The 17,318-nt window shown below is 38.4% G+C and overlaps 1 protein-coding gene across 3 annotated transcripts in view; it reads right to left on the reverse strand.

Annotated features, from left to right (window-relative positions):
- LOC126297832 (intermembrane lipid transfer protein VPS13A-like) overlaps nucleotides 1–17,318 on the reverse strand; it is a 759,301-nt gene that overhangs the window by 467,890 nt on the left and 274,093 nt on the right. For all 3 annotated transcript variants that reach the window (XM_049989081.1, XM_049989080.1, XM_049989079.1), the window contains exon 25: nucleotides 12,713–12,947. In XM_049989081.1, coding sequence (XP_049845038.1) covers nucleotides 12,713–12,947 — 235 coding nt within the window. The remainder of the gene's footprint in view (nucleotides 1–12,712; nucleotides 12,948–17,318) is intronic.

Genomic DNA, 17,318 nt, shown 5'->3' on the forward strand with positions numbered 1-17,318 from the left:
TCTATGCAATTAAACTGAATTTATATTTTGCTGAAGATGAGATTTTGAACCTGTTGTCCTTCAGAGTAATTCACTCCACATGACTAAGTGAGTATAGATACAACATGTTGTATATCTGTATGATTATTGATTGTCAATTTGTTTTTAAACATTGTGTAATACAGCATTATTTTACATTATATTCAATTTGTCACATGTCTCAGGTACAATAGAGTGGAAGTATTTGGTAATAAGAGTCATAATGGATGTTAGAATATCAACTGTTATTATTCTAATGTTAGCTGGTAAAGGAGATTTGAGCACTGTAAATAAACAGAGGGTAGTAAAAAAGACCGCTCAGGCTTCTCAGCAAGCCATGGCTCGTTAGCAACCGCATGATGCCGCACAATAGCCGGACCACATGGTCCAGCCGAGCGAGTGGAGGGAATTCCATGATGATGCTGTGTCAATGAAGGAGACATGCCGGGAGTGCCAAAGACCTTAATGGCAAACACTTCCCAGTTAATATAGAAATTAATAGTAGCCAGATGAATCATGATACCTCAAAAATAAACATGTACCTTACCATTATTTGCACAACGATTCTGATGGTGTAATAAGATTTTCAATATCTTTATTAGTTTAAAGTTTAGTATTTGATGATAAATTATACAAGTAACACCCAGCAACGAATTTCCAAATCTAAATGGTTCATCTGATTTTGTAGATCAATGTGTCTTTAGAAAGCTATTAGTGTAAACCTAAATTGGTATAAATTACAGGGATGTAACTTAAATAGTACATGAGTTATTGGATGTCAAAGTATCCAATTACCTCTGATCGACTCAGGCCATAAGTACTCCACAGCTACAAAATTGTTAAGGCTTTCGTGGCCACTTGTTGACAAACTGCCTATTGGCTTCTCTGTTGCCGGTGGTGAACTGGAGCAGAGTTTGTGGCCGCAGACTGTATCTACCTGGCGTGCCAATGTCCGAGGGCTTCTCTGTGGTAATTTCCGGTGTGGTTCTCCTCTTGCTACCTGTGATGGTTGTTCGCTGCAGTACGGGAAGCCAGAATCCGTTTACCTTAAGACTTTCCTCTTTTTTGTTGAAGCTGTTCACGTGTTTTTGTATTTCTACAGCTTCTCTGAACAAGCGTGTGTGACAGTGCTTCTCTACAGTGAGAACTTCCGTGTCAGCGAATTTTATTATGTGGTCAGTATCACTCAGTGTGTGCTCTGCCACAGTCAATTTCTCCACCTGTCCCAACCTGCAATGTCATTTATGTTCTTTGATCGTGGTGTTGATTAACTGTCCAGCCATTCCGACATAAACTTTTCTGCATGTGCGTGGTATATGGTATATTCCCGACATTGCAGGTGAGTCCCTTTTCTCCTTTGCCAGTCTAAGACACTCTTTGATCTTGCTTTTCAATTTGAAAATCGTCTTTAGGCCATGTTTGCGCAATATACAACCAATTCTGTCTGTCACTCTGGGAATTTGTGGCAGAAACGCCATACCCGATACTTATTTTCTGATTCCTTAACTTCAACGAGTGTTTGGCTCTGTTACACTTCCAATATAATTTGTGGAGTACCCATTGCACCTCAGAACACTTGTCAGGTGTTGCATTTCATGTCTGAGATTCTGCAGCTTACATATTCACCCTGATCGGGTTATGAGCGTATTAATCATGCCTCTTTTCTGGCTCGGGTTGTGGGTTGATAGTTTATTTGCTGGCTGAATAGCAGTCTTTGTGTGTGCCTAAAGGAAATTGTATGATATGTGTGTAAAATTCAGTATTATATATATTAACCTAATGTCTAACAATAAATCATTAGATGAACGTCAGCCAAAGAACCTGAGACAGATGCCAATAGGCAGTTTGACTCCACAGTTACACGAAAAAATGGTAGCAGCATGCTTATACATATATTTATTCATCTATGTCTTTGTTTATATCTGATATATACTATTCATGAAGAAATTGGTCAAATTAGGCTACTGGCTTACTTCTGTTCTATTCCTTTGATATATGTTTCTTTAATTTGTTTATGTATTTAATAATGTGTGTTAGAGCACGTTTATGGGCCAGCCATAGGAATATTTATTTAATTTCAAGTTATTTAAATGTAAATCCAGTATTTTGAATGTGTGTCATTGTGTTTGTGAGTGTGCATTGGCTTGTAGACATGGCAGGAGGGATCTAGCCAATCACAGCACTCATGAATGTGGAGACTGAATGGAAGTGGGAGAAGAGTACAGGATAGGACATGGAAGAGTCTTGGATAGTACAGCACGATGGACGTACAGTCAAGGGAAAGACTAAGAGAGTGGAGCAGTTTGCGCATGGCTGCGGTAGATAGAAATATTTGGTAGTGCTGACTTGTGCACTTGTGAGATTTCCGTGGCATCTGCAGTGAAGACGTAGTATGCATTTAAAAGTCAATATCTTGCGAGCTATATCGTTGCTCATAAGTAATTACATGCAGAAGGAATCTATTGTTTCCTTGTTAACCAACTTATATTTTATTTAATTGCTGGACCATCAATATCAATAAGCGTTTTACAGTAATAAAGGGCCTTCTCAAAGGTGCTTCTGCTATCGTACTCATCATTTAAAGCCATTAAAATAGTGCCTGCAGAATTGATTTAATTGCAATCTTTCATTTATAAATGTCTATGTACGTTCAAAATTCACAATTTCCGAGTGATAGGAACCTTCAACCATTCAATTCATGTGTCTATTCATATTATATACTGTAGACTCAGCAGTATTTGGCTTGCATTGCAGCAAGTATGTATGCCAGCCCTATACAATGCGCAACCAGCTGAAACTTTTAATATTTCAACTCTGAGTCAGAGGGTACATAGTTGATGGCCAACATCATTTCATCATTATTATTAGAATGCCCACAAGCTCTGTGTTCAAGTACCCATGAACTTCACAATGATAATAGAATGGATCTCCATCATGCTGAAAGATGAACAGAGAGTCCAATTACATTCGAGGCATCAGCCATTGTTGCAACATGTTCAAGTAGGAATATCTAGTGACAGTGCTCTTGGTGAAGAAGAATGGCCCATACAGTTTTCGACGTGGCAAGGCACAAAAAACATTTACCTTTGGAGAATCACGCTCACATTCAGTGCACTCATGTGGATGCTTTGTACCCCAGATTCAACAATTATGCCTGTTCACTTTCCCATTAGTGTGAAAAGTGGCTTAGGCACCAAAAATTAAGCAATCAACAATGCCATCCCCATACTCATTCAATTGTTGCAACTACAAACAAGATTCAAAATGCTTGTCTTTGTCTTCATCACTGAGCTTCAGCACTAGCTCCAATTTGAATGGTTTCACAGACAGCTTCTGTCGCAGGACTTTCCATACGGTCACTGGAGCCATTTCAAGTTCACGGTATGCATGACTCACTGATTTCTTTGGACTCCTTATGAATGTCTCTCATACACGCTCCACATTCACTTCACTCACACTGGAACATCCACTTCTCTTTGCTGGACACAAGCAACCTGTCATAACAAATTGGTTGTGCCAGTAGTAAATGGCCTTCCTTGTTGGTGGCTTCTTACTGTACTTGGTTCTAAACATCCATTGAACAACTGTAGTACACTTGTTTTTGTCAAACTCCAACACAAAGAATCTCGTTCTGCACCTGAACTTGCCATGTTTGTGACTAGCACTGACTATCGGTGAATTACCAAACTACGCTGTGGCTGTATACATGAAAAAAACATTCGGTGTTTCTCTTCAAAATGACATATGTATGTTAAAATGACAATGCTAATATGTACTTGAATCTGATTCATATACTTGCATCCAATACTAATAATTATCTACGTCTACATCTATACTCTACAAACCACTGGCAGAGGGTACACCCTACCATACCAGTTATTAGGGTTTTTTCTTGTTCCATTCACATTTGAGCATGGGAGGAATTATTGTCTGAATGCAGTAATTGTCCTAATTTTATCCTCACAATTACAATGTGAGTGATATGTAGGGGGTTGTAGTATATTCCTAGAGTCATCATTTAAAGCCAGTACTTGAAAATTTGTTAATTGACTTTCTCTATCATCAAGATCCTTCCAGTTCAGTTCCTTCAGTATCTCTGTGACACTCTCCCATGGGCCAAGAAAACCAATGAACATTTGTGCTGCCCTACTCTGTACACACAGAACACCTTTATTAGTGCTATTTGGTATGGGTCCCACACACTTGAGCAATATTCTAGAAACAGTCACATGAATGATTTGTAAGCTATCTACTTTGTAGACTGATGGAACAAAAGCAAAGTTCTATGTACTGACTTGGCAGAAAATTCTAAGAATTTTTGGTCTTATGTCAAAGCAGTAGGTGGATCAAAACAAAGTGTCCAGACACTCTGTGACCAAAATGGTACTGAAACAGAGGATGACAGACTAAAGGCCGAGATATTAATGTCTTTTTCCAAAGCTCTTTCAGAGAGGAAGACTGCATTGTAGTTCCTTCTCTAGATTGTCGGACATATGACAAAATGGTAGATATCGAAATAGATGACAGAGGGGTAGAGAAACAATTAAAATCGCTCAAAAGACGAAAGGCCGCTGGCACTGATGGGATACCAGTTTGATTTTACACAGAGTATGTGAAGAAACTTGCCCCCCTCCTTGCGGCAGTATACCGTAGGTCTCTAGAAGAGTGTAACATTCCAAAAGATTGGAAAAAGGCACAGGTCATCCCCCTTTTCAAGAAGGGACGTCAAACACATGTGCAGAACTATAGACCTATATCTCAAACGTCGATCAGTTGTAGAATTTTGGAACACGAATTATGTTTGAGTGTAATGACTTTTCTGGAGACTAGAAATCTACTCTGTAAGAATCAGGATGCATTTCGAAAAAGACACTCATGTGAAACCCAACTCGTGCTATTCACCCACGAGACTCAGATGGTCATAGACACGGGTTCCCAGGTAGATGCCGAGTTTCTCGACTTCCGCAAGGCATTTGATACAGTTCCCCGCAGACGTTTAATGAACAAAGTAAGAGCATATGGACTATCAGACTGTTTGTGTGATTGGATTGAAGAGTTTCTAGATAACAGATCACAGCATGTCATTCTCAATGGAGAGAATCTTCGAAGTAAGAGTGATTTCAGGTGTGCCGCAGGGGAGTGTCATAGGACTGTTGCTATTCACAATACAGATAAATGACCTTGTGGATAACATCAGAAGTTCACTGAGGCTCTTTTCAGATGATACTGTGGTATATCAAGAGGTTGTAACAATGGAACATTGTACTGAAATGCAGGAGGATCTGCAACAAATTGACAAATGGTGCAGGGAATCGCAATTGAATATAAATATAGACAAGTGTAATGTGCTGCAAATACATAGAAAGAAAGAAATTTTATCATTTAGCTACAATATAGCAGGTCAGCAACTGGAAGCAGTTAATTCCATAAATTATCTGGGAGTAGGCATTAGGAGTGATTTAAAATGAAATGATCATATAAAGTTGATCGTTGGTAAAGCAGATGCCAGACTGAGATTCATTGGAAGAATCCTAAGGAAATGCAATCCGAAAAACAAAGGAAGTAGGTTACAGTACACTTGATCACCAACTGCTTGAATACTGCTCACCGGTGTGGGATCTGTACCACATAGGGTTGATGGAAGAGATAGAGAACATCCAATGGAGAGCAGCGCACTTCGTTAAAGGATCATTTAGTAATTGCGAAAGTGTTATGGAGATGATAGATACAATCCAGTGGAAAACTCTGCAAGAGAGATACTGAGTAGCTCAGCACGGACTTTCGTTGAAGTTTCGATAACATACCTTCACCGAGGAGACAAGCAGTATATTGCTCCCTCCTATGTATATCTCACGAAGAGACCATGAGGATAAGATCAGAGAGATTAGAGCCCACACAGAGACATACAGACAATCTTTCTTTCCAGGACCAATACGAGACTGGAATAGAAGGGAGAACCGATAGCGGTACTCAAGGTACCCTCTGCCACACACCATCAGGTGGCTTGTGCAGTATGGATGTAGACATAGATGTAGATGGCACCTCCCCACTATTCTAACAATAAACAGAAGTCTACCACCTGCTTTGCTGACAACTGGGCCTATTTAATCATTCCATTTCATGTCCCAACAAAGTGTTACACCCAGATATTTGTAGAGTTGGCTGATTCTAACAGTGACTCATTGAAATTATAGTGATAGGTTTTTTGGTTTTGTGAAGTACACAATTTTACATTTCTGAACATTTAAAGCAAGTTGTCAATATTTGCACCAATTTGAAATATTATCAAGATCTGACTGAAAGTTTATGCAGTTTATGTAAGAAAGTGCTAGACCACCTGCAAAAAGTCTAAGGTTATAGATAACATTGCCTGCAAGGTCATTAATATACAACATGAACAGCAAGGGTCCCAACACACTTCCCTGGGGAACACCCAAAGTTACTTCTACATCTGACTATGTGTCTCCCTCCAAGATAATGTGCCAAATCTTCCATACCAAAAAGCCTGACTCCAGTCACTAATGTCATTTGATACCGCATATGATCATACTTTTGACAATAAATGTAGGTGTGGTACTCTGTCAAATACTTTTTAGAAATCACGAAATACTGTATTTACCTGCCTGCCTTGATCCAAAGCTTTCAGTACATCATGTGAGAAAAGTGTGCATTGGATTTCATAAGATAAGTGTTTTTGGAATCCATGCTGGTTGGCATTGAGGAGATCATTCTGTTCAAAATACCTCATTATGTTTGAGCTCAGATTATGTTCTAAGATTCTACAACAAATCAGTGTGAAGGATGTTGGACAGTAGTTTTGTGGATCACCTCTACTGGCATTGTTGCATACAGGCGTGACTTTGCTTTTTGTCAAGAAGTGGGTGTGGTTGTTTGCTATAGGGATTTATGACATACTATAGTTAGAAGAGGGGCTAACTCAGCTTCAAATTCAGTACAGAATCTGACAGGGGTTTCATTAGGTCATGAAGCTTTGTTCGATTTCAGTGGTTTCAACTGTTTCACAACACCATTGACACTAATACTTACCTCATTCATCTTTTCAGTGGTACAACGATTTAACTGGGGCATTTCTCCTGGGTTTCCTTTTAAAGGAACATTTGAAGATGGTGATAAGCATTTCAGCTTTTGCTTTGCTACCCTCAATTTGAGGTCCTGTCTCATTTGCTACAGATTGCACACAAACTTCGGTTCCACTAACAGCCTTTACATACAACCAGAATATCTCTCAGTTTTCTGAAATATCATTTGACAACTTTCAGCTATGATAGTCACTGAAGGCATCACAAATTGCTCTCTTGACAGCCTTTTTTTTACAGTGACTGCATACTTTGGAGATTCCCTGCCATTATGAACTATTGTCCTGGGTACATCTCTATCTAGTACATGGGCAACTATTCCTTTAAACTTGAGCCATAGTTTCTCTACATCTTCCCACCTACACTGAAAGTTTCATGTTCCTCACTGAGATATGACACTACTGATTATTTATCTTGTTTACTGAACATATATATATATTCCTGCTTGTTTCAGTTGTCCTTTGTACCTTGGTAACCATCATTAACACAACCATGTCATAGGCACTCAAAGAGGACAGGTCTATTTGTTCCCATTAGGTCCAATATATTTTCATTATGAGTAGGGTTCCAAACTGCTTGTTCTCGGTAGTTTTCAGAGAAGGCATTTAGTAATATTTCATAGGATCTCTTTCACAGCCACCACTAACAAAACTGTAATTTTCCCAGTTAACTGTTAAATGATTAAAATCTCCACAAGTGATTACAGTATGATTGGGGAACTTACGTACAAGTGAACTGATGTTTTCTAAAAAGTTTTCGGTCACATCTGGCAATGAGTCTAGTGCACAATAGAAGGATCCAGTGATAATTTTATGCCCACCGCTGATATTAAGTCTTGCCCAATCAGTCTCATATACAGCATCAATTTCTCACATGCAGCTTCAATTTCTATCTTCATGGATTTGAGTTTCTTGTCTACTGTCGCAAATACATGATCTCCAATTCCAATTTGCCTATTCCTTCAACATACACATAAATTTCTCCCAAAAATTTCACTTATGTCTTCAATAAAAAAAAATATACGTATATTACTGTTCATGAAAAATTGTACCAAGTTTGTAATTGATAATTTTATTTATATTTGTAATGACATATCAGCCACGATGGCAGTGCCACAGAGCACACACCACCTAGCACCAACTACACTCATGCTCATAAATTAAGGATAATGCTAACACATGGTGAAACAATGCTCTGGTGGGCAGTTTGTGGGTTTAAATCACCTTGGGGTATGACCATGTAGTGCATTTGACCTGTGGTCGTCACATGGTGGTGCTGGCAGCAGTCCCATACACAGAGCTGTGTTGGTGCATGTCAGAGTACGGTGAAGCAAGTAAGTGTGCAAACATTTTCAGATGTGCTAATGGTGACTGTGTGTTGAAAATGGCTCAAAGAACAGATTTTGATGACATTATGAGGGGTAGAATACTACGGCAGCTGGAGGCTGGTCAAACACAGCAGGTCATAGCACAGGCCCTCCGCGTGCCACAAAGTGTGATCTCAAGATTATGGAAACAATTACAGTAGACAGGAAACTTGTCCAGGTGCTACAGTATGGGATGCCCACAGTGTACAAGACCACAAGAAGACTGATATCTCACCATCAGTGCTTGCAGATGACCACGGAGTACTGCAGGTAGCCTTGCTCAGGACCTTACCACAGCCATTGGAACAGTTGTCTCCAGACATACAGTCTATATATGACTGAAGAGACATGGTTTATTCACCCAGAAACCTGCAAGGTACATTACACTGACCCCTGGTCACAGAAGAGCACATAAAGAATAGTGTCAAGAACATAGTATATGGTCATTGGAACAGTGGCCTCAGGTTATGTTCGCGGATGAATCCAGGTATAGTCTGAACAGTGATTCTTGTCAGGTTTTCATCTTATATGAACCAGGAACCAGATACCAACCCCTTAATGTCCTTGAAAGGGACCTGTATGGAGGTCGTGGTTTGGTGCTGTGGGGCTGTGGGGTGGGGTGGGATTATGACTGGTGCATGTAAACCTCTGCAAGTCTTTGACAGAGGAACTATAACAGGTCAGCTGTATCGGGACATCATTTTGCACCAGTATGTCCACCTTTTATGGGGTGCAGTGGGTCCAGCCTTACCCCTGATGGATGATGATTCACAGCCCCACTGAGCTGCCATCATGGAGGAGTACCTTGAAACAGAAGATATCAGGCAAATGGAGTGGCCTGCCTGTTCTCCAGACCTAAACCCCATCGAGCACATCTGCGATGCTCTCAGTTGACTTATCACTGCACATCTTCAAGCCCCCAGGGCAATTCAAGATCTCCAATGGGCACCTGTGCAAGAATGGGAAGCTATACCCCAGTAGCTGCTCTACCACATGATCCAGAGTAAGCCAACTGTGGCGTTTTGTAGCACATGTGTTTTGGGACAGTTTTCTCAACTTATCACCAATACCATGGACTTACAGATCTGTGTTGTGTGTGTTCCCTATGTTCCAATGCTATTAGCACCAGTTTTGTGTAATGCCACATTGTGTGGCACCACATTCTGCAATTATCCTTAATTTATGAGCATGAGTGTAGTTGTCCTAAGTGAGAATGGCCACTTCACTTGGTTGTTTGTAGCACATGTTTAGGTAAAATCTTATTTTGCTGTATAGATTTTTAAAACCTATGTCACTTTTGAGATTATTTGACAACCTTGTCAATATTGTATGATTGATTTGTATCAAAGGGTATGCATTAAGTCTTGAAGGATTTGTTGTCAAATGGTGGTTCAGTGTAGAGGCTCCATTTATACATGTATGTACTTTAGTAAGATTGTGAAGAAATATATTTGTCACCAGGTAATCTGAAGACTGGCAGAGCCAAAAAAGTGTAATGAATCACAAAAGGATCCAGAAACATCCTGTGACTATTTTTTTGTGACCAACTAGCCATTTTTAAAGCTAATTTTGTTCTTGTGATTGCAATGGTTGCATGCATCTACCAAGATTTTCCGTCATGTCTGTGATACCCTGAGTCCTCCTCGGCCCCTTTCCACCCTATACATCATCTAGATCTACCATTGACATCCCACTCATAGTCAAATGGACAAGTAAGAATAGATCCTGTACTATCCACAGGAGAGGATAATACTCAAGGTACCTCTGGTACCAGTATCACAGGTGGTTGCCTCTCAAGAGATTTGTAACACGTTTATTTGCAGCAGCTACCAATCATCTGACAGTAGCAAGGTGATTTCCAGCTCCTTAAGAATGTCAGCCAACTCATCCTGTGTTTGAGAATAGCATTCACAGTTTCGGCTGCATTTTGGCTGGTGCAATGTACTTCAAGGCAGTGAAAAAATGATTTTAAATTAAAGCCATGGATAATCTTTTAATTGTTGAGCTAAGATGTTGCCAATTCCCTATAAAAATTGAAGCAAATACAGAAAATGAATTTATATTAAGACAACACAGAAATTTGTAGTCAAAATTACTAGTTTCCTGTAACATTTTGAGGTTAATTATAATTGTTAGCAAACTTGAATACAGAGTTAATTTATGATACATGTAAATAATAAACAGGACTACTACTATTTACAGGAAAACTAAATGTAACACAATACGTTAGTCAGAATATTTGTTACAGTAACTGAACCACAAACACTGATTTTCTACAGATTACTCATAGATTATGAAATGGACAATGACAGCTTCTGAAAATTCATAAAAATGCATGTTGACTTGCATTTATATACAATGAAATTTAGGGGTGATGTATTCTTGGGCTGAAGAAGAAGTTTTTGCAAATTATACTTTATCCTAAAGTATATTATGATGAAACTCCCTGGTAGATAAAAACTATGTGCCAGACCGAGACTCGAACTCGGGACCTTTGCCTTTCGTGGGCAAGTGCTCTACCATCTGAGCCACCGAAGAATTACTCACACCCAGTCCTCACAGCTTTACTTCTGCCAGTATCTCGCCTCCTACCTTGCAAACTTTACAGAAGCTCTCCTGCGAGCTTCTGTAAAGTTTGGAAGGTAGGAGATGAGATACTGGCAGAAGTAAAGCTGCGGGGACCGGGCATGAGTCGTGCTTTGGTAGCTCAGATGGTAGAGCACTTGCCCACGAAAGGCAAAGATCCCGAGTTGGAGTCTCAGTCGGGCACACAGTTTTAATCTGCCAGGAAGTTTCATATCAGTGCACACTCTGCTGCAGAGTGAAAATCTCATTCTATATGATGATATTTACAATATAAGAGTGAATAGTCACTGATTCCATTACAGATGACAGAGAGCTCAGTGTCTAAAGATAAAATATTACAAGTTGATTGTCTTTTGACATCTCCTTATGCCTACAGACAAAAACCAGCAGATATCAACAAAATATGTGTAATATACAAATACTGTGATACATCACTGTCCTGTTCTGAATGACTGCTGCTCTTTTTCAGAAAGCAGAGGAAGACATATTCCATGAAACATATTACACTTTGTTCTGCGAGCTAAGAGAAACTTCTTGACATTTTGAAGATGCTATAATGGTATGTATTGAATTGTTATTGTATAATAAGTTGATTTAGTGTATTATTTATAATTAATAACTACTTGAGTTGATAAGCATGCATTAATTAATTAAGTTTGTAGTTACAGAACAGTAGCACTCTCCGAACATAAAGAAACTAATAATTAGTGTGTCGTATTAAATGCAATCTATTATGCCTTATCATCAAGCAAAGCATGTGCTGTGAATAGAGCTCCTTGGAAAATTAATATTCAACTGTTCCCTAGAGTATTTAGAGGTATTTACATCAGTCAGTTCAGCAGCACCATATACTTTTACTTCAAAATCATCATCTGACTTTAATTATAAGTATTGCGTTACAGATCACAGTAACAGGAGAGGGAGTGACTCACTTACTTTGGGCAGTGTGTATGTGTATGTGAGGGTGGGGGGGGGGGGGGGGGGGGGAAGGGGGGCCAGGTGGGGGGGGGGGGGGGTTAAAAACACAGACAGATCATTGCTAACCTTAAAGATGAAGCGATGGATGGATGATGACTAGGTATACAAGAGTTGCTATAACTTCTTATGTTTTTAACTTTCGTTACCCATCTGTGGTCTGGTTTGAAAGCCCATCAGCCAGCATATATTTAAAGTGCCTGTTCACTGTTCATTTATTCGTATATAAGGTAAACACTGCTCAATCATCTCATTCACTGTATTCATTACATTTAGAATGTCAGATTATTGAAATGATGATTGATAATGTATTACTTATCCTTATAACAAATATTGTTCATGCAATAAAATCAATCTGTATATCAAGAGTGTCTCAAACTCACTTGTAATAACCACAAACATGCACACATTTCTACTTTTGTTTTAATTAATAGCATTTCATAAAGAATTCTGATGGTAGGACAAGAAAAACTGAAAATATAAATACAGTAGCATGCTAGAAATAAAAACGAATGAAAAAGATCTAACTATAATCCACTAAATTGTACTAAATACTAATTCATTACAGAAATATACTATCAAAAATGAGAAAAATCATGCAGCATAAGTGAGTGTAATTTTTATTTAACATGAAAAAAATGAAGAAAAAAGAATTAGTTTAACTGATTACCCATTAATTTTCCTTCAGCCAAATTGTCATTCCATACTGAAAGTAATGTTGCAAGATCTCGTTGGCCAAGATTGATGTGTACAATTTCCATTCCACCATATACATCATACAGAAGATAATCTCGATGCTGCTGTAGATAAGGACCCGGTGTGGGTGGTAAGTTAGTCATGGTATGATGGTAGGCAACCATTCGTTTGATGTCAAGCCTTGCATTTAGTGGTTCCAATATTGGTTCCTGCATAAATGAAATTAGAGCTACTTAGAGTTGCAAAAATATAGTTATACACATACTTTATTAAGGCTAAGCCATGTAAAGTTGTAAAGAATGTATCCATCAGCTACAACAAAGTTCAGAATTTTGGGTTATAATAAACACAAAGGCTTTTTAACTGCTGCAATTTTCTACTAGTAGAACAAGAAGAAATAGATGACAAATTACTTATACAAAAAGAGGTAAAAGAAAATTCTCACCAATTATAATTTTTTCCATTCCTATTATTTTCTCCTCGTGTTTCTCAACTTAATAACAATATTGATTTGGAATTTCAAAATATATAAAACTTAAATTTTAAATGAAATGAATAAATCTAGTTCTCTCTATATTTTTAAGTACCACTGTAACAAACCAGTGGCAGCCAAAAATTAGTGGTGAGTTTCTACGTGTTCTGTTGAATTACTGTTTCAGCATAACACAGAGAAGAACATCATAAATCAGTCACACCAAGAAAACCTGAGAGATCACATCACCTACAAAATACTCAATTGCATACCTGTAGCCTATAGACTACAAGGTGTAGTGTGCAAAAATTAGTCAAGTTAATGGTTGGACTGTCTTGCAGAGTATTTTAAAAGCAGACCAAGTTCTCATTATCATTTCATTAGCTTATTGCAACACTGCCTACTGTTAAATTTTGTGCATGTTTTACACAATGTTCTGAACAGTCACCAAAGAAATTTTTGTACAATATATACTGGTTCTTGAAACTTTGTAAGTAGGCATTCAATGAGTAATTGGCATCTATTTTCAAGCAGTATTTTTAATTTCTGTGATGTTCTCCACTTATTCAAACAAATCTGTGATCATCTGTGCCACATTCCTTTATACAGGTCCAATATCAGTTGTTTGTCTTATTTGGTATGGGTTCCATCAACTTGGCCAATATTCTAGTATGGCACATATAAGTGACTTATAAGCAGTGTTCTTTGGAGACAGACTGGCTTTGCTGAGGGTGCTGCCCATGAATTTATGTCTGCCATCTCATTTGCTTGTGACTGAGCTTATTTTATCATTCCATTTATTACCCATACAAACCGCCCACCCGGCTAGCCGCACGGTCTAATGCCAGGTGGATTTGTGTTGAGATCCAGTGTGCCGGCCAGCCTGTGGATGGTTTTTAAGGTGGTTTTCCATCTGCCTCAGTGAATGTGGGCTGGATCCCCTTATCCTGCCTCAGTTACACTATGTCTGCGATTCCTGCACAAACACTGTTTGCATGTACGCATACACCACCATTACTCTACCATGCAAACATTTGAGGTTAGACTCGTCTGGGATGAGACATTCCCCAGGGGTATGGACAGGGGGGTAAGGGGGGGGGGTTGTTCACTGGAGGCCGAACAGAACAATAACCCTGGGTTCGATGTGGGGCGGTGGTCAATACACAATACAATAAACCCACACAAATTGTTACACCAAGGTCTTTGTATGAATTGACGGATTCAGTTGTGAGTCACTGATCTGTATTTGTAAGAAACTGTTTCTGTGCACTATGAATCGCACACTTTTATATTTCTAAACCTTTAAAGCAAGCTGCCGATCTTCGTGGAACTTACAATTTTTTTCCTGGACGTATGTGCAGCTCTTCTCAGACAGAATTTCCTTATAAAGTGTCCCAACATACTTACCTGTGGCAAGCCTCAAACTTGATCTGTTTGCAGAGAGTCAAGAGCAAGGAATAGCCACCAAATTAAGTATTAGATGTACTTACAAATGCAAGGCTGTTGTGAAACCAGATGCCAATTGCAAAGCTGTAACTGCAGTAAGCCATGAAAAAGTATTGGAGCTGAATACAAATGATTTCTCTGTTTCCATCTCTGGAACCAACGACACAGCAACGAACAATACAAAGGAACTTACAGTTTCTCACAAGTGAATATTGCTTGAAATGCTTTTTTATTCCAGTCTCTGATCACAAATGAATTCTTTAGACGATGACCGGTTTCAGTCTGTAATGGTTCAACAACAAAATTAGGAAACTACTGTGAAAGCAAAGAGAGCTTCACTCCAAGTGTAAATGCAGCCAAAACATCTCAGACAAACAGAAGATAAACAATGTCAAAGTTAGCGGAAGGAGGGCTATGCATGAAGCGTTCAGTGAATTCGAAAGTAAAATTCTTTGTACCGACTTGACAGAAAATCCTAGGAAGTTTTGGTCTTACATTAAATCAGTATGTGGCTCGATCAGCATATCCAGACACTCCGGGATGATGATGGCATTCAAACAGAGGATGACACGCGTAAAGCTGAAATACTAAACACCTTTTTCCAAAGCTGTTTCACAGAGGAATACCGCACGGCAGTTCCTTCTCTAAATCCTCGCACAAACTAAAAAATGGCTGACATCAAAATAAGTGTCCAAGGAATAGAAAAGCAACTGGAATCCCTCAACAGAGGAAAGTCCACTGGACCTGACAGGATACAAATTCAATTCTACACAGAGTACGTGAAAGAACTTGCCCCCCATTCTAACAGCCGTGTACCGCAAGTCTCTAGAGGAACGGAAGGTCCCAAATGATTGGAAAAGAGCACAGGTAGTCAGAGTCCCATTTACAGAATTCCAGGAAGTGCAGTAACTAAAACTTCCTTGTCCAAACTCCAGTGCATTCTTGATAAACTTAAGAAAGAAATAAGGAAAGACATCATCATAGAAGCTGATTTTAATGTAAATGTGATAAGTCTACACAGTAGCTCAAAACAGTTTCTTGACATAATTCAGAACTCTGGTTTTAAACTATTTTTTTTAAATTCACTAGAGAAAATGCCAATTCAGCTACTTGTGTAGACTGCATCTTAATAAATTATGTGTTCAACAGTGAAAAACAGTCCTGTTTAGACCAAGGAATTTTTGACCATTCTGCATTGTTATTCAGCTGCCAGAAAAAATAAACCTATGTTAAGAAAGGTTTTATGAAAAGATACTTTAGTAAAAATAACTTGGACCTATTCCATGACAAGATAGATGCAGTGAAATAGCCCATAAATAATAGTGTGTCAGGCACTGAGAACTTTGATGATTTTCTAAGAAGTTTTCTACAGGTCTACAATGAATCATTCCCACCTAGGATCTGACACCAATCTAATGCTCGAAAACAAGAGCTACATAAAGAAATGAAACACAATAAGAACCCTGAATTTGTTGACTATGTGTAGGACATAAGAATAAGCCTAGAGCCAGTGAGATACAATATCACAAGAAGTCCCTCAAGACTCAATCTTAGGGCCAATATTGTTTCTCCTTTACATAAATGAATAACCTCTTAATATCAATGCCAAGCCAGTCATGTTGCTAATGACACTTCTGTGCCCCTTGAAAAACAAACGTGGGAGAGATTTTGGATGGTGTTATACACACACTAAACAACCTAGATACATGGTTTCAAAAAATGGCCTTAAACTTAATTTTTCAAAGACCTTGTTTAGACAATTTAGAATCAAACAATCAAAACTCAGTGACATCAGTATTGTATGTAAAAATCAACTTATGGACAAAGCTCAGTCCATTAATTCTTTGGACTAAACTTGGACAAAAATCTAAGCTGGCAAGCACATATAGATTATTTAAATAGAAAATTAAACAGCCTTTCCTTTGCAATGGATGTACTATCTGGTATAACAGACTTAAGCTGCAGAAAAGTTGTGCACTACAGTTACTTTGAATGCAAAATTAGATATGGTTTAATTTGTTGGAAAATTCAAGCTACATGTCATGAATCATGCTACTCCAGAAACAAATTGTTAGAAAAATGTGTGCAGCCCCTCCAAGAACATCTTGCTCTCCATCATTCAAGAACCTAAAATATTATCTATCCCTGCATTGTATATACTTTAAATTATCATCTTTTTACATATCAACCATGAGCTAACAGAAGAAAACAATTTCAAACATATGTACAATACTAAACACAAAGAAAATTTAATGCTTTCACAACATCACTTAAAACTCTACCAGCAGACATCCCATCCCATGGGAAAGATAATTTACAATAAACTCAAGGGTAGAGATGTACTGAGCATGGAGAGGTTCACCGAAGAGAAAACTATATGATCTCCTGGTGGAAAAATGTTACTATTCAATTGAGTAGTTTACGAATGATGAAATCACCATTTGAATAGTGAGACTGTTTAACATTATAGAATTGTGTACAACATTGAATAGGGCAAGAGTGGGAACAGTGAGATGCAAAAATTGGAATCCAAATTACACTTTTAAAAAATCTTTATTGGTTTATTATCTTATGATGGAGCTGCATCAGGTGAATAAGGTGTATGTGGCAACAATTCATACCTTAGTGCGTGTAATTTTGCCATGGCAATGGCACCCTTTTG

This window comes from Schistocerca gregaria, chromosome X (genome assembly GCF_023897955.1).
Source record: "Schistocerca gregaria isolate iqSchGreg1 chromosome X, iqSchGreg1.2, whole genome shotgun sequence".
Lineage (NCBI taxonomy): Eukaryota > Metazoa > Arthropoda > Insecta > Orthoptera > Acrididae > Schistocerca > Schistocerca gregaria.